Consider the following 22,623-nt stretch of genomic DNA (forward strand, 5'->3'; position numbering starts at 1 on the left):
TCTGTCCCAAAAATAAATAAACGTTGAAAAAAAAAAATCTAGATGAGGTAAGGGATTAAAAAATATAATATCGACAAGAAAAACCCATATGTAATGTAACTTAAAAAAAAGCAAGTAAGAAACCAAATTAAAATGAGCTAATAATTGCTTACTAGTAAATACTGATGATAAATTTTTAACTAAGGGCAGCAAAGAATTACCAAGGAAGAGATGAAAAATAGAACAACAAAAAATTATAAAGCACTTGGCAATGAAATCCAACCTGCCCAGGATGAAAATAACAGAATGGGGGAAAAAAGTGCAACGTCCAGATTAAATAAAAAGCAAAGCGGTATGTAACGTTTATTATACCAACGTCCAAAAATTCTGGCAAAATTCCCAACAGAAAACTGACAAAAGACACAAACAATTTATACAAAAAGAAATACAGTAGAAACCAACTATGTAGAAATATATTTAATGACAATAAATTAAAGGTATGCAATCAATGCATCAATATTGAAATGCAGTGTTATATCCACTAAACGAGGGGAAGAAAATCCTAGAATGAGGACAGCACATCAAATGGGCAGGCTCAGACAGTGCCCCTGGCCCGTGATGGGTACCATCACTCAAAGGCTTAGCAATACTGCTCAAGAGACACAATCTCTGCTTATCATCAAATTTAATTGAAAATAAGAAAAGAAAGGGTATGGGAACAAAGCTGTTCAGAGCAGCCTTTATTTGTAATCGCCAACATCTCAAAATAACCCAAGTATCTAGCAATTCATTTTGGCACGTTTACTCGATAGAATATTTCAACACCATTAGAACGTTAAACATGTAAAGACATGAAGTTTGGGGTGAAATAAGGGAGACCTAGAACTCAGAATTGTCTGCCACTGTGCTTAAAACAATGTGAAAACAATAGAAAAAGACAGGAGCAAAGAATGGGTAGGAGTTGTCAAGGAATTAGACAATGAAAAAAATCTCTCCAGGCGTCCGTCTCGGGGGCGGGGAGGGGATTTGAACTAGAAGGCGCAGACGACTGCTAGCACAGGAAGCCCCTGGGGCACGCATTTAAAATGCAGATTCTGGACCAAATCGGGTTGGGGCCCAGAAATTTGCATTTTTAACACCCGGGTGTGTTTGCAATTCTTCTAAACACTCGAGGTTGGGAACCAGGGATTACTAAGTGATTTCATAGTAGTGTCGTGATCCTAGATTTGAATTATCCACAGCCTGTGAGTATGGCTAACCAGAGGTAAATCAGATCTCCGGATCTACGCATTGCGACTCTGGTTTGGCCCAGGGTGGGCGACAGGATGGGAAGAGTGGGGGTCTTGGTGGGGGGAGGGGGGCCAGCACTGGCAGCCCTGGATCTTTGCCCGGGCTTGTCTTTTGCCAGACTGGGTGTGGCCATGCCTCTGGCTGGATCCTGCCATGCCTTCCCTGGGTCCTCACTAATCCTTGACCTTCACCTTGTCTCCTGCTCCCAGCGAAATCACCCGGACCCTCCCCTCCCTGGAGTCTCTGCAGAGGCTGTTTGACCAGCAGCTCTCCCCTGGCCTCCGTCCACGGCCTCAGGTAAAGGCTCTGGGGTTGGAAAGAAGAGATTGATTAACTGGGGTGGAGGTGAGGGGTGTGGGGGGTAAGGTAGCCCGAGTCCCCAGGGCTCAGAAGGGAGCCCCCCATCCACTCCCACCCTGAGTTGGCTGGGGGACCAGAGCATGGGGTGGCCGGTGGGGGTGGGAGATTCAGGACCCTGTACCACCAGTAAGGCATTTCCCTGATGCCTGATTTTGACTTGAGTAAAGATTTCAAATTACATACTCAGCAGAACTGCCTGTTAGTGTTGAATAAGGGAGTACGCACGGCCTTTTCTCATCATTGTTCATCGGAAACTATTAGAAAGAAAAACACGAGGTGCCTAGATGCTTGATCCTGCCTCTTGCCCCTTAAGGTGAAGATGCTCCCTGCCCCCATCCACACACAGGCTCACAGACTCGCAGGAGCCAAGGCCAAGTCATCTAGGGAGCAAAGATCTACATATTGAAAGGTGTTACCAGCAGAGTTAAAAAGCAAAAGCAGCATCTCCAGAAAAAGTACTTGCAACAAATATAAGGGACAAAGGATTAAATATGTTTAAAAAAAAAAAGAAAGAAAGAAAAACTTCTTACAAATAATTAAGTAAAAACAACCGTATTTTTAAAATGGGGAGAGGTTATAAAAAAAGGCTTTCTTACTAAAGAGGGGTGGGAGTGACCAATATATATACAAAAACTTGTTTAGCCTTACCTCATTAGTAACTGGCAAATGACATTCATAACCTTGCCTATCAGATGAGCAAAAAGTTGATTGGTGAAGTCAGGGCTTGGCCGGGCTTTTGGGGTCAGGGACTCTGCGTTCATTGCTGTGCAGTTGGGAGTAGAAACGGGGTTTCTGAAACATTGTTTATCTGCAACGACCATGTTAATTGCACACATCCTTAAAGCACCCGGTTCTGTATGTAGGCAGCTGTCTTAGGGGAAAAAAAGCAAATGGCAAAACAATCTATAAACTCCGAGGTACATCTATATGTGTATGTGGAAATCAGACCAGAAGGATTTATACCCAAAGGGCTATTCTAGTCACCCCCAGGGGGGATGGACCGAGGGAGAATGGGATAGGCCAAGGGGGACTTTGGGTTTGACCATACTGTTTGCTAAGAGTGTTTGCTAAGAGGTTTTTTTACTGAGAAAATGTATATGTGCTATTTATACAGCTTAAGAATTCACCAGAAATTTAAAAAGGTGATTTTGCTTTCCTCGAAGTGAAGGATGATACATTAATTTCTGGGAAAGTAAAAGCAAATCCAGGCAAAACAGGGGCCCTGCCAGACCCTCACATTTACGTAGTTCGAACCGAAGACCATGCCCACATTTTTGAAATGGACCAAAAGAGGTAGAGGCCCCCAGGAAGTTAAGGTGACAGCAGTCAAGCTGGGGTGCTGCAGGACAGAGCTGGGACAGGATGGAGAGAAACCTCAGATGAGGTTGGAGAGAGGGGGTTCTCCTTCCCACTGTCCCATATGAGACCCTGACCCACTAAGAAATGCAGAGAGGTGGTTCTTGCCTTCAGAAGTTCACAAATGGAGGAGGAAGTTCCAAGGCTGCCAGCAGTAGAGGAAAGAACACTCAGAAACAGATGAGCTCAACATCTGACGGGCCCCTGGTGGCCCTTCGTTTCCTTATCTGTGCAATGGGTATAGCGTGTCTGATACTGCAGGGTTTTTGAAGGAGTAAGTGAAATGTTTGTGCGAGATCACATGACACTAGGCCCTTCTCCTTGGGTAGGCGAGACCTGCTGGGGACACCTGGACCCCTGTGTGGAATTTAGTTGAGAACGGATGGGAGGTGCAACGTTACCAAAATGACTGCGGACTTCAGGGTTAGGAGAGACCTAGCTTTGCCCGGGGTGAGAAGGGAGAGTCGTTAACCCTGGAACCCACATCCTCCCTTTAAAAGGGCAACTAAAAAGCAAAGTAAAATAACTGGGCCAGTTTATGGGAACCCGCAGGTGTCACTCAGACCAATTCGCTCACTTCTAGGCTAAGCTGTGAATTATGTCCTCAGCCTTGACGTTCGTGACATTTGGGGCCAGATGATTCTTGGTTGTGGGGGACTGTCCTGTGTATTGTAGGATGTTAACGCCTTCTTGTTTCTACTGACCAGATGCCATTAGCATCCCCCAGTTGTGACAACCCAACATGTCTCCAGACATTTCAAATGTCCCTTGGGGGGCAAGATCACCACCAGCTGAGAAACACTGGGCTAGATCTACTTGAAAGTCTCAGGTCTATACTGGCTGTGTGACCTCGGACAAGTTGACTCACCAACTGTGACTCAATTTCCCGTCCGCAAAACAAGGGTTAGAAGAATCGATTCATGCTAGGATTAGATGAATGGATGCATTTTAAAATGTGCTTGGCAGCAGCAGAACTCAGATTCTCCCGTATGTTCTGTGGGCTGGGACCCACAAGTGCAGGCATCATGCTAATCCCTTCGGTCCTGAGAACCAACCCTCAGTTTGTCAATAGCTTTGTTTACACTCGGTAAGTTTCTGCCAAGCCTGCCTCATAAGAGACAGGAGAGGGGAAGAAGACAGCAGCCTAAATCCACAAGGGGACTGCCCCGGGAAGCCAGCAGTTCATTCCAAGTGTCCAAGAAGGAGAGAAGGAGGTCAAATCTGTTCTCTTTTAAATTTTTTATGAGAAAAACAACCCGGAACAAAGGGATCCTGAATTGTCCCTCTGCTGATCAGCTGGTCTGCACCACCCCCACCTGAGGCCCCTCCACACACCCCCCTCCCCCCACCTGAGGCTTGACCTTGAGCTTTGTTAAGGAGCAGGGCAAAACCAAAAGAGAAATGTTGACAAATAAGATGTGTTTGAGGTGTTGACAAAGTCCTGAGGGTTGGGGGGGGTGATGAGGGTGGTTGGGGGCAGTTGTGATGGCCATGGTGGGGGTGGTAGCCGAGGTGATGGGACAGGTAGTACACTAAAGTGGGGGGGGGGGTGGAATTGGATGTCAAACAAAAGTGTAGGGCGGCTGACTTCCTAAGCAAGGGGTGAGGTAAAGGGATTTCACCTGGTTGGCGATAACCCTCATTCCACTCCATACACATGTCTGATTTTTTCCTCCAGCTTCTGGAAGGCAGGGATGGTATCATTAATTCCACATGTGTGACTGCACATCTGGCTCAGAGTAGATGCTTTGTAAATGTCGGTTCTGGGAATAAACGCTTGAGACCGTGGATTTGGTCTCAAGACGGTCATGGATTCAAGTCCCGCTCTGCCATTCACTGGCTGTGTGACTTCAGACAAGGAACTTCGGCTCTCTGGGCCTCCTGTAGGTGTTGACCAACTTCATGGAGCATCTTCTATGGCCAGGTGCTAGTCCTGCATGCCATGCTCATGGCCCCAGTTCTCACAGAGCTCCCGTTCTGGCAGGGAAAACACAAGGAACAGATGAATGACCTAGGTGATTGATATGGAACAAAGCAGAGTGATTTGAGAGAGATGGTCATCTTTAGCTAGTGTGGTCCACGAACACCTCTTTGTGGATCTGAGACCTGAGTGAGGAGGTGGTCCTCCCAGGTGACCCCCCACATCTCTGGGAATTCCTCGGGGAGTGTAGCTCAAGGACACGCGCAGGTCACAGGTGAGGAGGAGAGCGGCTGGGGGTGAAGGGTCACCATACAGAGCCTCAGAGGGCAGGGTAAGGAGTTCAAATAATTTTCTCCCAGTGGTGGGTTTTAAGCAGTGAGATGGCTCTATTTTGGAAGTAGAGGAGGAACACCAATGCTGTAGATGTAGGGGGAACAAAGGTAACAATCAAGGCCAGTCCCAGAATGTTTTTTGAGTAACTTGAGTGGCTGAGGTGACAGGAAATTGGAGAAGCAGATGAAGGTTTATTCTTTGGCTACGATAATGTTGAGATGATGCTGCACAGCTGATGTTCTTGTCTGCGAAGGGGGGTGATAGCACTTCGGGGGTTGTCGGCGTTGAGAGCAAAATGAGAGAGAGCGTGGAAAGGGCCCAGCGGAGTGCCTCCGGATGGTGACACTCTGTGACTGCTGTCCCTGCTTGCTCTTTTCTTCAGGCGCCTGGTGAGGCCAATCCAGTCAACATGGTGGCCAAGCTCAGCCAACTGACGAGCCTCCTGTCCTCCATTGAAGACAAGGTATTAGGACATCCCGGGATGCGGCTTCTCTGGGCTTCTCTTTGGTCCTCTCTTCGCTTAGAGAATGCCCCAGTGTGCACGCTCGTGCTCCCTTTCACTCTGTCCCCAAAGACGCTGCTTTCCCTGTGCCCCCCAACCTGAAGAGCCTTGTGCATTCATGCCCACAGGTCAAGGCCTTGCTGCATGAAGGCACCGAGTCTCCCCATCGACGTTCCCTCATCCCTCCGGTCACCTTTGAGGTGAGTGGCTGTGCCCTTGTATTCCAGGAAGCCGGGGGCCGTTCTGGTCCCTGTGGAAGGACAGCCTTTTGGCTCAGCGGTATGAAGGCAAGGAGCCCGACACTGAGAGTGCTGGTTGGCAGGGCCACGTGTGGAGCTGGTACCCAGACAGGTGTGCGAACCCCCTTCAGGGAAGGCTCCCCAGGGGAGAGCTCCTCAGCCCAAGATGCTTTTAAACTGTATCTTCCAACTTGTGGCAGTAAGTGACATCAAAAAGGGGCCCCCAAAACTAGCAGCAAAGTAGTGCCTCAAGAGAAGAGCAGGAAAACATACAATTTCCATGATTTCCCCGAGTGTGACTTACATAGAACCTCCGAGCTCAGATACAGAAATTTGTTTTTCTTAACGATCCACACAGATTCTGGTGCCGCCAGCCCAGCCCTGGTCCCACATTCCAAAACACAGGACGAGATGCGCCCCAAAGGCCCTTTCTGGCCCTGATGATAATTCTGTATTTCCATCTCCAGCTTCTGAGCATGCCTAGGCAATTGTCTTTTTCCTAATTGTTATCAGTAAATGTTAAATTGTTGGTTGTAACAAGGCCCGGGAGCTTAAATCTGTTATGAACATCCTTTCTGGGAATAGATGACACATCAGATTAATGAGTGTTGTCAAATTAAGCAGTGAAATGAATCAGTTTCCGGTAGTTCACCTGTTCCCTCTGCCAAACCTGTTGGCAGAGCAGCTGATGTGCACATGACGCTCGCCAGGTTCTCGGGGGCTGCCCGCAGAAACATGGACTGGGGCTCTGGGGCCAGGGACGCTGGGAGGTAGGAGCCCAATGGCACCGACGGGACACCAGGGCTGGAGCGGCCAAGGGCTGTGCAGCCCCACGGACGAAGGGCTCACAGGCTCCGGGAGAGTCTGGAGGGAGAGAGAGAGGGTGACCCACGTCTCCCCTCTCCTTGCAGGTAAAGTCAGAATCCCTGGGGATTCCTCAGAAGCTGCAGCTCAAAGTCGACGTGGAGTCTGGGAAACTGATAATTAAGAAGTCCAAGGACGGTTCTGAGGACAAGTTCTACGGCCACAATAAGAGTAAGACCCCCTCCCACACCCGTGACGCTCCCCTTCTGCAGGTGCCGTTACGCCTGGCCGGTCAGTAGCGGACCGCCAGAGAGGAAGTCCCACCAGGCACGCCCACCCCTGTGCCAGGATGCTCACCACCCCTCACCCTGCCTGTGGGTCCCCCGCCCAGCTCCGAGGCCCACCTCACATGTGCCTCCTTCACGAGGCCCTCCGTCTGTTCCACTGCCTTCCACCGAAGCCTGGGGAAGTGAACTTACATGCTCGGCGCCGGGCGGGGGCCGGGGGGCACTGCTTTGTGAATGTGCACTTCCCCATTAGGAACCAGGCTGTTGCAAAAGGCCATGGCACGGTCCCCGTACAGAGCCCTGCACATGGAAGGGTTGCCGGACCAGTCAGCATCTTTAAGCGTAGCGTAGACTGAGACCCAGTTTAGCATGTGCTCAAGCATGTGGGTTCTGGAACTAAACTGCCTAAATTCATATCCCAGCTCTGCCACTCAGCAGCTGTGTGACCCTGGATGCATCGCCCAACTGCTCTGGGCCTGAGTAAGCATCAACAGAGATGGCAGAGGCAGCATCTCATGGCATGTTTCACATGGATCTCTAGACTTACCCATCAAGAGCAGCCTTACCCCATCAAGAACACTCACCTGAGCTGTCTCTTCAGATGGCAGATATTTGGCTCGACAGCCAAGCCCTACGGCAACACCCCCCAGAGTCCCCTATAGCTGGGCCTGCAGACTGGCAGGAAGGGAGATTCTATATTCAGTGCTGGCTTGGTGCCACACTGCTGGGCACAAGGCGACAGAGAGGAGTGCGGGTAGATCAAGGCCCTGCCACTTGCTAGTGATGTCATGTTGGCCTGGTTACTTATGGCCTCTGTGCCTCATTTTCCTCATCTGTGAAATGGGAATAATAGTAATAGTAATAACAATAATGGATTTCTCCTAGGTTTGTCATGCGGAGTAGATGAGCTGAGGCATTTGAGAGCACCTCCTTTGTGCCCAGCAGCAGCACCGGCCCCATGGCAAAGTGCCCAGGCAGAGGCCAGGGGAGAGAGGTCAACCCCACGTGGGCCTACTCCGGCCTGCAACCTCTTGCTCCTATCTGGGCTGTGGCACCAAAGTCCAAGGGATGCTCTCAGGGCAGCAGGTGGGGTGGGAGTCTGGGGACCAGCCCCATGCAGGAAGTGGGGTGCAGGGAGGGGAAGAGCGTAGATGGCACAGGGGAGACGGTAGAAGCCCAGCCTGGAATCCCAGCTTGGCCACTCGTGACCTCGGTCTAGTGCCTCTCTCCGTGTGCTCTTGTCATAAGGATACACATCCTGTGGGGCTGCCACAAGCCTTAAAGAGGTCAACTTTAGTAAGTAGTAGGTGCTCATGAAAACACCGTGGCTGTTCTAATCATCCTTCCAAGGTAAGGCAGAAATGGAGAGGGCAGGATACAGCAGTGAGGAAAGACCAGGAAAAGAAAGTCCCTAGACATGGGGGTGTCGTGACACAGACACAGACACGGGCTGTCATGCTCATGCAGAGTGGGGGTCACAGTGTTGAGGCAGGGCCAGAGACATGGGGCGTAGGAGGGTTTGAAGTAAAGATCTCGAATTTCTGGACTTGAGGGTTCTGGGAAGCACTGTTCACCCTTGTCAGTTTAATTCAGTGGACGTTTTTCCTTGGAGTATCTTCCACGGACCAGTCCCGAGTATAGTCCTCCCTCAAAGATGTAGCAGTTTAGAAGGAAAGTTGACTTGTGAGCACGTATTAGAACGTGTGTCAGATGCAAGGTTAGCGTGGAGGACAATTGATTAGCTCTGTTGTGGGATATATAGGGAGGCTTCATACTACAGATGGCTCTGTCTAGGGCTTTGAAGGATGAATAGGAGTTCACCAAGCATAAGGTGGGAGAGGGCACTAGGACTGAGTGGCATATGTCGGAGCAGGGTGTTAGGGAAATCTCCTGTTACTTATGGCCCCAAGGGGAGGAGCAGTGGGGCATGGGGTCCCAGATGTGGACAGGGCCCTGAATGCCAAAGTAAAAGTTGGAGACGTTCTGTGGAACGGAGAGCACTGATGGATGTGTTGACCTCCTAGAGGGGTGAATATACCCCTTTGTGGGATTCTGGGCAGTGTGAGAGTTGCCGTCAGATCAGGGATGGGTGAAAGAGCCAAGCTAGAGAAGAGCGGCCCTGGGAAAACCCAGCTCGTGTCGAGAATGCACTGTTACAGTGGAGGTTAATGAGCCTTTGAAGGAGAAGCATGGATGCCCAGAGCCTGCCGGCCCAGACTGCCTGTGGGCCGCACCTACCTGGTCCCTGTCCTCTCAGTCCGTGGAGCCCAGCTCACCCTCTGTTATGGCATCTGTCACATCAGGACACAATTACTTGTTCACAAGTTCCCTCCCCTAAGTGGGCCAAGTCCCTATCTTACACCCTCTGAAATCCTGCACAGGACCAGGTACCCAGCAGGTGCATAGTCAGGGATTGCCAACTGACTGAGGCGCTTGCAATGTTGCTCATAAATTCCCACCCCCCACGCCCGCCCACCAGAAAAATGTGGTCTCCACAGAGGCCAGGAAGTGGGGCTTTTTTGTTTACTGCTAAATCCCCAGAGTTTACAGCCACACTTCCACAGAGTAAGTGATTGATAAATACATACTGAGTGAATCCCTGAGTGAGTGAATGAACAAATGAGTTCAAGACCATTGCGGTAACACAGTCCATGGGGCCGCGCGTGTTTAGGGACTTGTCTATAACTGGCACCGGAGGCGGGGTGCTTCAGCAGCGAGGAGCTCTGGGTAGACTGGATTCACATACTGTGTCTGCATCCTTGCTCCACAGCTTGGTAGTGGTTTGACCTTGAATAGTGGCTTTACCACTCACACTCCATGTCCATGGCCATGAAACGAATTCCTGTAGGGTCATTGTGAGCGCTGGTGGGATAAGGCATGTTTTCAGCCGGTCCTGGCACAGTTTCCAATCATGGTTCTGTAAAGTGCTGATCATTTGAAGGAAATCTTCGGCTGCAGGTGTTGGAGCTTCCTTGCCCTGCTCCAGTCACCATGTTCATGGGTAGCTTTGGCATTGAGCTCTTCTGTGCGTAGGAAAAGCCAGTTGCTGTATGAGGAAACCATAATGTATTCACTCACTGAGCAGTTACTAGGTGTATTATGTGTCAGGTGCTGGGGATGCAAAGGTGAATAAGCCAGGGCGGGGGTCGGGGGGGGGGGTCCTCGTTCTTAGGGAGGTTCCATGCGAGTAAGGGTCGAGGAGAAAATAACCAAGTACACAAATATATAAACCAGTAAGGCGTCAGGGAGTGATAAGCTCTAGGCTGGGAATGTAAGCAGGATGATAGGACAATGATGGAGGGGTGCCATTTGAGCTGCCACCTGAGTGTCAAGAAGATGCTGGCCATGCAGACACCATGGACAGCGGCCCTTGAGCAGAGTTTCCAAGATGGGCGCAAGCTTGGCGTGTGCGAAGGCTGGAGTGGCTGGAGCACACACGGTGCGGAGATTGGGCCCCTATCCTGGGCTTGGTGAGCCGGGGTATGTTCTAAGGGCAGTGAGCCACTGTTAGGAGATTGGAAGCAAGGGAGTAGTGTGATCCCATTGAAGATGAACTCTGGCTGCTGTGCTAAAAGTAGATTGTGGGAGACAGGGAGACAGACCAATTAGGAGGCCTTGACAGTCGCCAGACAGTTGCCATGGTGGTGGCTTGACATGTTGAAAGATGGACGTTGGGAATGTTTTGAAGGTAGATCTGCTCACACCTGCTCATGGGTGGATGTAGAGGGGCAAAGAAGAGAACCACAAAGAGCTTCTGGTTTTATTTAACTAGGTGTGGGGACAAGTGGGCCACATACCAGGCCTGGTAGAGTACTAATGCTGATCGAGCAAGATGTCCCATCTTGGAAGCAGCCACACAATCCTGCATGTGGATGTCAAGGAAAACCAGGAGTTTGGAAGGAAGGAGACATGGCCTCATAGTAGCAGATTAGGAAGAGTCTGAGGGGATCCCACTTGGTAGCAGTGGGAGTCACACCATGGGGTATTTATGGTGCCGACAAGGCTGATGGGATTTCTGAGCATACGGGACATCCACGATTTCCCTTGGGTGGGATTTCCGTCAAGATGGCCGTTGAACATACACATTTGTCAGTTCCCTCCTAAAAGCAAAACTCAACAGGGACAAAGAGACCAGGTGAGAAAATGATGGCAACAAAATTCTAAGTGCTGAAAAACAGATGGATAATGATAACCAACTTATAGGAACCAAAACTCAATTTTAAGCATGTAGTAGGAAAAACTGAGACACCTGACTCATACCACAGAACCCACAAAGGGTACAGGAATTGATACTGTGAGGGGCCCCTAGAAGTGGGGGTGAAGGTGAGATTATAAACATCAGGATTGGAAGAAAATCTCTTTTAAAAGAGTTAGGCCCACCAGATCTTTCTCCATTCCTCACAGCCTCCCCTCTAGGTCCCCTCACTCATTAGAAGACTGGATGTTCTCCAGAGAAGGTAAAGGCTGGGGGGACACCAGGCCTGGTAAAGGCCGAGGAACCCACTGGAAACACAGGACTAAATAGCAGTTACTTCTGAATGTTGATCCCACAGCCTTCATCCCTGCCTGGCCCGGATGCTGCCAGCCAGGTCCACACGCTGTGGGCAGGAGGTTGAAAGATTCTTCTCTGGAGCACATGACCAGCCCGGGGGCAAAAATCAAGAGGTTTCCCCAAGAGTCAGCCCATGAGACCACCCAGTACAGAAGCCCAGTGTGACTCTGTCACTGTTGGAAGACACAGCCAAGAATCACCAGACATTGAAGGGAAGCCTGCGATGGGCAGTGAGACTCAAGGCAAAAATAAGCAAAAAGACCAAAAACTTGGAGGGAGCAAATTATGAAGTTTGAAAGAAATTGGACCATGAAACAAGAACAGAGTGCTATTTTAAAAGGAACGTTCAGAGAACAAAGTAGAAGGAGGAAGGAAGAGAGGGGAAGACGATAAGGAAGCGGAAATTAAAACATTACAGCAGAAAGTTTTAAAAATAAGAACAGAATGGAAGGGTAAAATGATAAAGTTGAGGAAGGCTCCCAGAAGTAGAACAAAAGAACAAAGTGAGGGGAAAATAGAAGAGAAGAGCTTTTTTAAAATTAGACCAGTCCAAGATGTCCAACACCAAAATAAGTCAGGAAGAGAAAATGGAAACAATGAGAAAAATTCTCAGAGCTGAACACCAGTTTCCAAATTGAAAATGGCCCACAAAGTGCCCAGCATAGCAGAGGAAATTTGTTCCACCTTAAGGCGCACACAGCATTGGAAATTCTTAACAACATTCGTGTCAAAGAAAAGATCCTAAAATCTTCAAGGTAAAAGATAGATTACAGACTGTGTCAGGGCTCCCCCCAAGTCTATCTCTGGGTTCAGTGTCTCACCAGGAGAACTCCCAGGACTCAGCATAAAGTCATACAGCTATGCTTTATTACAGTGAAAGGATTCAAAGCAAAATCAGCAAAAGGAAAGGGCACATGGGAAGAATTCCATGGGGAAACCGAGCACAGGCTTCCAGGAGTCCTCTCCCAATACAAGTCACAAAGGGCACGCTTAATTATTCCCCCAGTGAGTTGTGACTATACATGTGAAATGTCGTCTACCAGAGAAGCTCATTAGAAAGTCAGCACCCAGGATTTTTACTGGCGACTGGTCACATAGGCACCCTCTCTGCCAGGCACATACCCAAATTCTAGACTTCCAGGAGGAAAGCGGATGTTCAGCGTAAACCATACTGTTTTAGAAACAGTTTGGGGATAGTGAGCTGCTCTTATCAGTCAGGAGATGCTGGGACCCTTCCCAAATCCATGTTCCCAGATGCCCCTCAACAACCACCTTGCAAGCATCTTTCCAAGGATGGTGGTCAGGCCTCCCAGGTTAACTCTTCTGCGGACAGGTATATCCAAATGACTTGGAGTTTCTCAGCAGCAGTGCTCAAAACTGGACATGTTAGAGCAAGTTCTCCAAAGGGAGAGTCCTGAGGAAAATTATTCTGAAGTGTGAAGGTAGGGTTTTCAGGCATGCCAGGCCTCCAAAAGTTATTACCCATTCCCTTTTCTTGGAAAACTTTTAGAGATGTTGCTCTACCAAAACTTGGGCATAAAGCAAGAAAGAGGAAGACATGCTGAGAAATGGGATCCAGTACAAGAGAGACAAGTGAATGATGGAGAGGGAAGTTCTAAGGTAATGGCTATGCATGAGGCTTAGAGGTCCCCAGCCCAGAGAAGAGAGGGCCCAGAGGCTCTGGGAGAGGCTTTCCCAGGATGGCAAACCTGTTGAAAGTGTTTAATTACAGGAAAAAGAGAGTTACATACTAGGAGGGTTAGGACCAATGGAAAAAAAAAAACATGGCAATTATTAACTCCAGGAAAAACAAAGTTGTGTAGGAAAAGGAAAGCAGTGGAGGTTTATCTGTCAATAGCCCTTCCATAGTCCTAATAATACACTGAGTCCTTACTTGGCCAAAATTACTGGAAGATGAGGAGGGGACTGAAATTACACGTTAGTAGGGGGAGAGGAGTGTGAGAAGGGAGGTTGAAAGAGATCTAAACCTTCATCTTCTGTAGTGGGAAGTCGATATGCAATAGGAAATATCTAAAACTGAAACACCAAGACGTAATATAAGCATGTTATTTAGAGACAGTAAAGTTCCCAAAGAATCCATTAAGGGAGTTGAACGTGGCTGCCTGTTGGTAGGAGGACATTGGAGGGAGGTGGGGTGGGGGGGATACTAATGTTTGTAAAAAATCTTGTAGAACAATTTGAGTCTTGGTTGTTGATAGAAGTGAACAATTTTAATTTAGACACTAAAAGCAAAGCAAAAGAAGGAAGGAACGGAGGTAGGGAGGAGGAGAGAAAGCAAAGGAGGAACATGAAAAGGTGACACTTCATACTGTCTCTGCTCTGGCCAGGCTGCCTCTTGCTTGTACAAACCACCCCCCTTCTCAAGCATGAGCCCTTGTCCAGAAGAACAGCCAGGAGCAAAGGGATCTAGGAGATTAGGCATAAATTTGGTGCTCACCTGGGGATGGGAAGTCAGGATTGTTGTTGATCAGGTGGCAGAATATAGCGTAGACTCTACATAGTGTAGTGTGATAAGTGGATGAGTGAATAACTTTCATTTCTCTTAAGTCCTGCAGCTCATCAAGTCTCAGAAGTTTCTGAACAAGTTGGTGATTTTGGTGGAAACTGAGAAGGAGAAGACCTTGCGGAAGGAATATGTTTTTGCTGATTCCAAAGTGAGTGATGACAAACTACTTAGATGGGTCAGGAGGGGAGTGAGGGACATGTGTCTTTTGAGGCTTGCTTGTGCCTGGAAATTTGCACCATTAGCTCACTTGGTTCTCACAGCCCCCTTCCCACCTGGGAAAACCAGTCCCGGGGAGATTGGGACACGTCCCAGGTCTGCTGGGATTTGAACAGCTTGCCCCCGAGGGGGCGCGTCCTTGATCACTTGTGCCTTATCCCACCCTGAGCCCCACTGGGAGACCTTTTCTCTTCTCTGGGCTGGACTCAGAAGCCCTCTGGGGCACCTCAGATTTAGCTCCAAATACCAGCCAGCACTCCTTCCGTGTCTGCATTTTGCCCCACTCTGCAGGAGTGAGACGTCCCACCAGGACTGGCTCCTGGAACAGGAGGTGGTGCCGGCTGATGGAAATCCTCAGGGTCTTTGGGCATTGCGGGGGGCCTCTGTGTAGCCAGAGTCCGGCTTCTCTATGATCTGATCCCTCTGCTACGACGTGGCACCCAGGGACTGAAACCCTCCACGTTGGCCTTACTGTTCACCCGTTAATATATGGCTCATGTGAGGCAGGGCGCAAAGCGCTCTAATCACATCAGATTGTTGGCTGACTGTGTGTTAGCACCACGGGAAGACTGAGGGACAAGGGCTCCCAGCTTAGCTTACCAAGTGCCAGGACCTGGCTTCTTTCACGTGCCCCGTGGATGAAGTGGCAGGGGTGGGCTGGTGGGAGGCCAGTGGGAGGCCCGAAGGTGCCCAGAGCTGGCTGAGAGGGTGGGAAGAACTCAGAGGCATGACATCGAAGGGGCGGGGGGAGGTGGAGAGAAAGAATGCGTGGCTGGGCGTCATTCTGCGTACGGGGACATCGATCCCAAAACCAATTCTGCCCGTTGCTACAAGCTCAGGGTTGAGACACAGCAGTAAACTGAGGCACCAAATTTGGAGCCATTCGTACGTAACTAAAGACAGGTTTCCATAGTGACAGTCCTCACAACATCCTTGTGAGCTGGTTTCTTCAGAAGTGATTACCTGGGATTTGCAATTATTAGGGTGAATCGAATGAAATTGCCATCTCTGTAGGTGTGAAACAGGCACGTATTGGTAATTTCATATGGTACAACCTGAAATTATGTGTGTGTGTGCTTTTTCAGCCTGCCCTTGACGGCACGCTCTGAGAGAGCTGTGCTGCTTTGTCCCCTGCTGTATACCCAGGTACCCGGGACAACTCAGTGAAAACTATGAAGGAGACTCTGACAGCTTTCATCTGTTCTTTTCTTGTTAGCTTCCTTGATCTAAATTTTCCTTCATTAAATACGTAGTCTATTCTTGGGGTGCCTGGGTGGCTCAGTCGGTTAAGCATCTGACTTTGGCTCAACTCACGATCTTGTGGTTTGTGAGTTCGAGCCCCACATTGGGACTCTGCTGTTTGTTGTTTCTGCTGTCAGCACAGAACCTGCTCAGGATCCTCTGTGCCCCTCTCTCTGCCCCTTCTGCTGATTCTCTCTCTGTCTCCCTAAATAAAGAAATAAACTAGAAAACAAGCAAATAAATAAGTAATCTATTCTCGTTGGTGGAAAAATAACAAATAAGCAAAACATTTAAAATGAAAACACACCTGTGCTACTAGTAGACTTTGGACTCTGTCTTTCTGGATGGTTTTTGTTTGTATTTTTATAAAAATGCAACAGTGCTATTCATATTGTTTTGTCAACTGACTTTTCCCACCTAACAATATAGTTTGGACATCTATGCTTGTTGAGAAAGTATTTCTGCACCAAAACTTGTAAACCCTACGGTATTCTATCTGGCATGTGGATGACTCATAATACGATTATTAATTTGCTTCCTAGAATCGGACACTGAGGTCGTTTGTAATTTTTTCTGTGTTGAAGTGCGCGCTACGGTCCCCGTGACACAGTTGGGTCTTTGCACGTTTCCTGGTGGTTCTTAGAGTCAGGTCCTTGCAGAGGAATGGCAGTCAGAAGCCACTTCCTTAAGACTTTGGACCCACATTTCCAGATTGCTCTCCTGCAAGTTCATACTGATTTGCGCCCCTCTCAGTTTTCTTGAAGCTGACCAAGCCCTTTGAAAGTGTAATGTGCAGGGAGGTGGAGGCCTTTCTGAGTCTGTCTGCCCTTCCATCCCTAGAAGAGAGAAGGCTTCTGTCAGCTTCTCCAGCAGATGAAGAATAAGCACTCGGAGCAGGCGGAGCCGGACATGATCACCATCTTCATCGGCACCTGGAACATGGGTGGGTCCACATGCCCCCCACCCCATCCGCTTCCTTCCATCCCCTCCCTCTGGGTTCTGCTTTGCTGCCTCGGGCATCTGCAGATGGGTGGGGGACACCTGTCCTCCTCCCGCCCCCACTCCCCAGCCCATCTACGCAGCCTCCTTTCTAGGGAATTGTGGACTTTTCCCGAGACAATGGATGAGAGAAATGAGCTCTGGGATTCTCATGCCTGCCCCAAGAGCAGCTGGGCTGAGTTACCTGGCATGTCTAAGCTGGAAAGTGTTAGGGAAACTGCATATATGGGTGACGGGGCTCTTGGGCACCTGCCAGCCTTAAGCAGCTCGCCAGGGGGCCTCAGGCCTGGAAGAGAGAACTCCCTCGTTGTCAGATTTACTGAGAGAGAAAGAGAGAGCTCTGATGCCCAATTGCATTTGAATTTCATATAAACGGCACAGTTTTTTAGTATTGGTATCTAGGTAGAAATAAATACATACTAAATATATATTATGCTAAATATATACTATATATATTTATATACGGATACATATTATATGTTAATATATATTATACTGAATATAGGTTGTACCAGGTAGTGGAAGTATTCAGCTAGAAATAAGTACTAAATATACACCAAATACATAGTTACAACCATGTACTGTATATTTATATACTAATATATATACACTAAATATATCACACTAAATGTAACGTATACTAATTACTTAGTGTAAGTATTCAGCTAGAAATAAGTACTAAATATGCACCAAATATATATATATATATATATATATATATATATATTTACTAACCATGTACTATATACTTAAATACTAATACATATTTATATACTAAATATATCACACTAAATATAAGTCATACTAATTATTCAGTGTAAGTTTTCAGCTAGAGAAAAACTAAGTAGGTACAGGATGTCTAGTCAATTTTGAATTTTAGTTGAACAGATATTGCCTGGGACAGACTTCCTTTAAAAGTTATCTGTTGTTTATCTGATATTTTAATTTAATTGGGTGTGTCTCCTCCCCGCACTGTCCAGAGCGGAGTCAGCCTCCGCCATCTGACACAGCTAGTAGTCACCTAGCAGTGTCCTCTGGGAGGAGTAGGGTGAGTGGCAGCCCTTCATGGAGGGACAGGAAGTGATCTGGAAATGAGAATGTAATTTGCTAGTCCTGGACTGTCGGCTGAGTGGAGAGTGGGCTAGTCTTCCAACAGGGAAGTCAGGAGAGCCACTGACCCAGATTCCACAAGCCACCAGGCCTTCATGCCCAGACTTTTTTCCAGGGGCCAGAGTAGCCCTGAAGTAGAACTCTGGCCCATGCCTGGGGACCTGTGTCCTCTTCTGTCCTCTCTAGTATTTCTTGCTGGCCGCCTGATTCTATCCGCTCTCCACTCGGGTTCGTGCATGCGGGTACGCTGTCCCTCTCGTGTTTCCTCTGTGAGCATGGAGGTCTTAGATTTGGCTGGACGTGGTTAAGCCCATCCTGTTCCCAACTGGAGGGAGTGCCCTTCACATAGAAGACAGTGTGGAAGGAGCTGGCTGGCTGGCTGGGTGGGTGGGAGGCTTTCCCCAAGCAGAGACCACCGGCCCCGGGGTCTACAGTCCCACCATGAACCATGGCAGAGAACAGAATGATGGCAGTCAGGTCACGTCGGTTCTTGGCACTTGTGAGCCAAGAGGGTTATCTCCTTGGGGGAAAAGTTTACTCAATCTTGAAGGGTGTCTCGAGGAGAAATGTCTTTTAACGTTTCTTTATTGAGTTGCTTTGACTCATTTTTTGAAATGAAAATGGAGGAGGTCTCCACACTCTTCCTGTTTCTTTGGCTCTTAGTTTTCAGCTGAGATGTCTCTGTTTTGCAAGGAAGTCCCTGTTGTCTCCCAACCCTGGGCTAAAAGCCCCCATCCCAAACCTGCCAGCCTGCTGGGCTGTCGTTGCCAATGGAATGTACATTGCTCAAGGACTGTCTCAGTCACTAAGTTAGTCCCAAAGACTAGGACGGTGTTTGACATCTTGTGCCACTCGTTCAAGGCACCATATGGCATCTTCAGGTACTAGTTCTCATCTTTAAAAGTTCATGTTATCTTTACAAAGAAACGTTACTGCACTCTGACCCTACCTGACATCCTGGGAACAATTAGTACCTAATTCTCTATCTACAGTACTTTGTTGGGTGACCCAAATGGTTTTCAGTGACTGTGTGAACTTCCTGCCCTGCATACTTCCCCCACCTGTGTTTTGAATTCTCCTGATGTGCCTTTGACTCACTTGGTGTTGGGTTTTGCTGTTGAAGGTAACGCCCCCCCTCCCAAGAAGATCACGTCCTGGTTTCTCTCCAAGGGGCAGGGAAAGACTCGGGATGATTCTGCCGATTACATCCCCCATGACATCTACGTGATCGGCACCCAGGAGGACCCCCTGGGAGAGAAGGAGTGGCTGGAGATACTCAGACACTCCCTGCAAGAAATCACCAGCATGACTTTTAAAACAGTGAGCACCTGGCCAGGGCGCTGGGTGGGACTCAGGGGCAGTGGGCTTTGCGAGGCTGGCCAGGAGCATCTCAGAGGCAAGGGTGGGCTCAGCCTGTCTCCTCTCTCAATTTCCAAAGATGCCTGAATGTTCCTTGGTCATTCTCCACCACCACCGTTACCTTCCAGGGCCAGAGAGGGGCACCTGTTCTGAAATTGGGGTCCGTGGGTGTTGCTGAAAATCATTAGCACGTCCCTTCTTCCCTGCCCCTGCTTGTAGGTCACTCTTGCTTCACTGAAATCTTACCAGTCCTGGTTCTTCAACGTTGTTGCACCTGCAAGGCATCATTAGGAGGCTTCGTGAAGCTTGGGGGTCCTAGACAGGTTCCCTGCACCTCGGGGGTGAGGGCTGGGTGGGAATCCCTTGCCGGGTGGTCAAGCACCATGCCCGGGCCAAGGGTCACCATGTTGTGCTCCCCTCCAGGTTGCCATCCACACCCTCTGGAATATCCGAATCGTGGTGCTGGCCAAGCCGGAGCATGAGAACCGCATCAGTCACATCTGTACCGACAACGTGAAGACGGGCATCGCCAACACGCTGGGTGAGCAGGGAGGGGCCGCGCTCCCCCGCTGCGTGTCCCCGGCTCCACTCGTGTGCCCATCCCGTCCCCACCAACAGCGACATCCCTGGGTGGAAAACTGAGCCTCACTTCCTGGGATCCGCTCGGTCCCGGGCAGCCGGAATGGTTGATTCCTCCAGCCTAAGCCCATCTGGGGTCTACCCCAGAGCTGCTGGGGATCTGGCCAAAATGCAGGCTCTGACTTAGCAGGTCTCAGGCAGAGCCTGACATTCTGAGTTTCCAGCCAGCTCCCAAGTGATGTCATGCTGCTGGCCCCACACACCCCCACCTTGAGAGTCCAGGACCTAGGACAGGGCTTGATGGACTTGCTGTAAAGAGCCAGATGGCAAATGTTTTAGGCTCTATGGGTCCGTGCTGCTCCTTTACCCCTGCAGCCGCGACACAAAAGAAACCGTGGGTAGCACGAACTTGAATGGGAGTAGCTGTGTTCCAGAAAGCTTTGCCTACAGACACAGGTCGGGGCTCAATTTGGCTCACAGGCTTTTAAACAAATTTTTTATTCCTACATTTTTTTGAAAATTTGTTGACGATTTTATTCATTTTTGAGAGACAGAGAGAGACAGAGCACGAGCGGGGGAGGGGCAGAGAGAGGGAGACACAGAATCCGAAGCAGGTGCCAGGCCCTGAGCGGTCAGTACAGAGCCCAACGCAGGACTCCAGTCCACAAACCGTGACATCATGACCTGAGCTGAAGACGGACGCTTAACCGACTGAGCCACCCAGGTGCCCCTCTTACTACTATTTTTTTTTATTTTTATTTATTTTTTTTTTTGAGAGACAGAGAGAGTGTGAGTGGGGGAGGGGCAGAGAGAGAGAGGGAGACACAGAATGTGAAGCAGGCTCCAGGCTCTGAGCTGTCAGCACAGAGCCCGATGTGGGGCTCCAGCCCACAAACTGAGATCATGACCTGAGCCGAAGTCGGACGCTTAACCGACTGAGCCATCCAGGCACCCCTGTCCACGGGCTTTATGTTGTCAACCCCTGGTGTAGTTCTAGAAGGACTCAGGTTGGATGTGGAAATGCTGGTTTTAGCGGTGAGCCTGTGGGGACCTGTCAGGGCACCTCAGAGAATTGAATTAAGAGCCGGGGACTTCAGGAGTGTGTTTGTGAGTGTGAGTCTTCATGTGGGTGTGTATGTGAGTACTTGTGGGTGTAGAGGTGTGAGTGTGTGTGTGTCTATATGTACGAGTCTACCTGTGCAAGTCTGAGTACGTGTGTGAGTGTACATGTGGGTCTATATGTGTAAGTCTGTGCTTGAGTGTGTGTGTGTGCAAGTCTGCATGTTTGAGTCCGAGTTCATGTGAGTCTGTGTGTGTGAGTGCACACGCAGGTCTGTTCGCAAGTGCATGTGTGAGTCTGTCGGTGAGTGTGTGTGGGCAGGTGCACCCACGCGGGCCGTGGGTGGAGTTGAGGGCAAGGCTAGTGGTTTCTGGTGGTTGGAGTCAGGGACAGGACAGAGTCCCAGAGACAACAGGATGTTGAGAGCTCTCTCGGCTTTTCTGCTGACAAACCGCAAGCTGCCCGTGTCCACACCCACTTGCCCCCTTCCTTCCTGTCTCCGTAGCTGCCCTGTCAAAGCCCACGCCCTTCTGCTGCCCAGGAACCTCTTTCCTTGCTGCATCCTGCCTGGGCTGCCCGTCTCCCTTCCCTGGCCCCTTCCCAACAGCACGTAAGGTGCTCGGACCCCCCGCTACAAGATAAAACCACAGCTCAGCCAGACCTCGCCTCCGGCTGCTGCCCCAGCTCTCATTCATCACTACAGAGCTGACACCGTGTCCCCCAGTGCGGTGCTATGCGCTGGGCAAGTGACCACGCAGACAGCAGCCTGCTTGCATGGATAGACAGACAGTAAGATGGTTTCCAGGAGTAAGCGTGCTGGCAAGGTGCACAGGGCAGTGAGGCCCCAGTTTGACTTGAGATGGGGGTGGGTCCAGGGGTCTCTCTGAGAAGGACTCAAGTCCCGGAGGTAAGGAAGGGTCAGTATGGGTAGTGTTCACACAGCAGGAAAAGTGAAGCAAAGGCCCTGAGGCCCCTGGGCCGCAGCTCTAGTGGATGTCGGGGGCAAGGCCAGAGAGGGAGGTATGAGGTCTGGGCAGAGTCCGAGCTTCGTGGCCATTAGCGGGTAGCTTGGAGGCCAAGGGGGTCCTATGCACCAGCTCCTCCCTTCCTCCCCCAACCCTGGGGCTGGCCTCTACTCTCTCTACTGCTCCCCTCAAATGGCTCCCAGCCATGGTTAACATGGGGCAGAGCTCGGGGAATGCTGGTTGGCTAATGCTGGTGGACATCACCTTAGAAGAACTAAGGCCTTTTTGAGAATGTACATGTTCATGGCCAAGAGCTAACTGCTTTATGAGTATTATCCCATTTAAGATAAATGCCCTGTGGGGACAAGGACTGTCGTTGGACCCATTCACAAGATGCTGGAGGCTACAGTGACATTTCTTAACCTATCCCTAGCACAATGGCAGGAAAGTGATGAGCAGGGATTTAAGCCCAGTCCACATTGCAGGATGGGGAGAAAGCTGGAAAGAGAGGCTCCCTGGGGGGCAGGGGAGCTGGGCCACCCATCGTGGCCAGGGCAGACCCCGGTCCAGAGGAGGCAGGGCGCAGGATCTCTCAGGTTCTTCAACTTGGGCTCCAGCCAGCACTGTCCAGCCCAGTCAGAAGGTGAGCCGTGTAGGTGGTTACAAATTTGCCAGGAGCCACATTCAAGAAAGTAAAAGGAAACGGGTGAAGTCAGTTTTAGTTAGCATTTTATCAAACCTCATTCACTCAAAATATTACCATTTCTGGGCACCTGGGTGGCTCAGTCGGTTATGTGTCCGACTCTCAGTTTCAGCTCAGGTCATGATCTCTGGACTTCATGGGTTCGAGCCCCATATCGGGTTCTGCGTTGGCAGTGTGGAGCCTGCTTGGGATTCTCTCTCCCTGTTTCTCTGCCCCTCCCCAACTTGGCTGTCTCTCTCA

The 22,623-nt window shown here is 49.6% G+C and overlaps 1 protein-coding gene across 2 annotated transcripts in view; it reads left to right on the plus strand.

The window, feature by feature from the left end:
• Window positions 1-22,623, plus strand: part of INPP5D (inositol polyphosphate-5-phosphatase D) — a 121,857-nt gene that overhangs the window by 67,384 nt on the left and 31,850 nt on the right. For both annotated transcript variants that reach the window (XM_027047430.2, XM_027047435.2), the window contains exons 6-13: window positions 1,479-1,566; window positions 5,622-5,702; window positions 5,870-5,941; window positions 6,892-7,015; window positions 14,192-14,298; window positions 16,449-16,551; window positions 18,841-19,037; window positions 19,500-19,617. In XM_027047430.2, the coding sequence (XP_026903231.1) occupies window positions 1,479-1,566; window positions 5,622-5,702; window positions 5,870-5,941; window positions 6,892-7,015; window positions 14,192-14,298; window positions 16,449-16,551; window positions 18,841-19,037; window positions 19,500-19,617 (890 nt within the window). The remainder of the gene's footprint in view (window positions 1-1,478; window positions 1,567-5,621; window positions 5,703-5,869; window positions 5,942-6,891; window positions 7,016-14,191; window positions 14,299-16,448; window positions 16,552-18,840; window positions 19,038-19,499; window positions 19,618-22,623) is intronic.

Source organism: Acinonyx jubatus, chromosome C1, assembly GCF_027475565.1.
Source record: "Acinonyx jubatus isolate Ajub_Pintada_27869175 chromosome C1, VMU_Ajub_asm_v1.0, whole genome shotgun sequence".
Lineage (NCBI taxonomy): Eukaryota > Metazoa > Chordata > Mammalia > Carnivora > Felidae > Acinonyx > Acinonyx jubatus.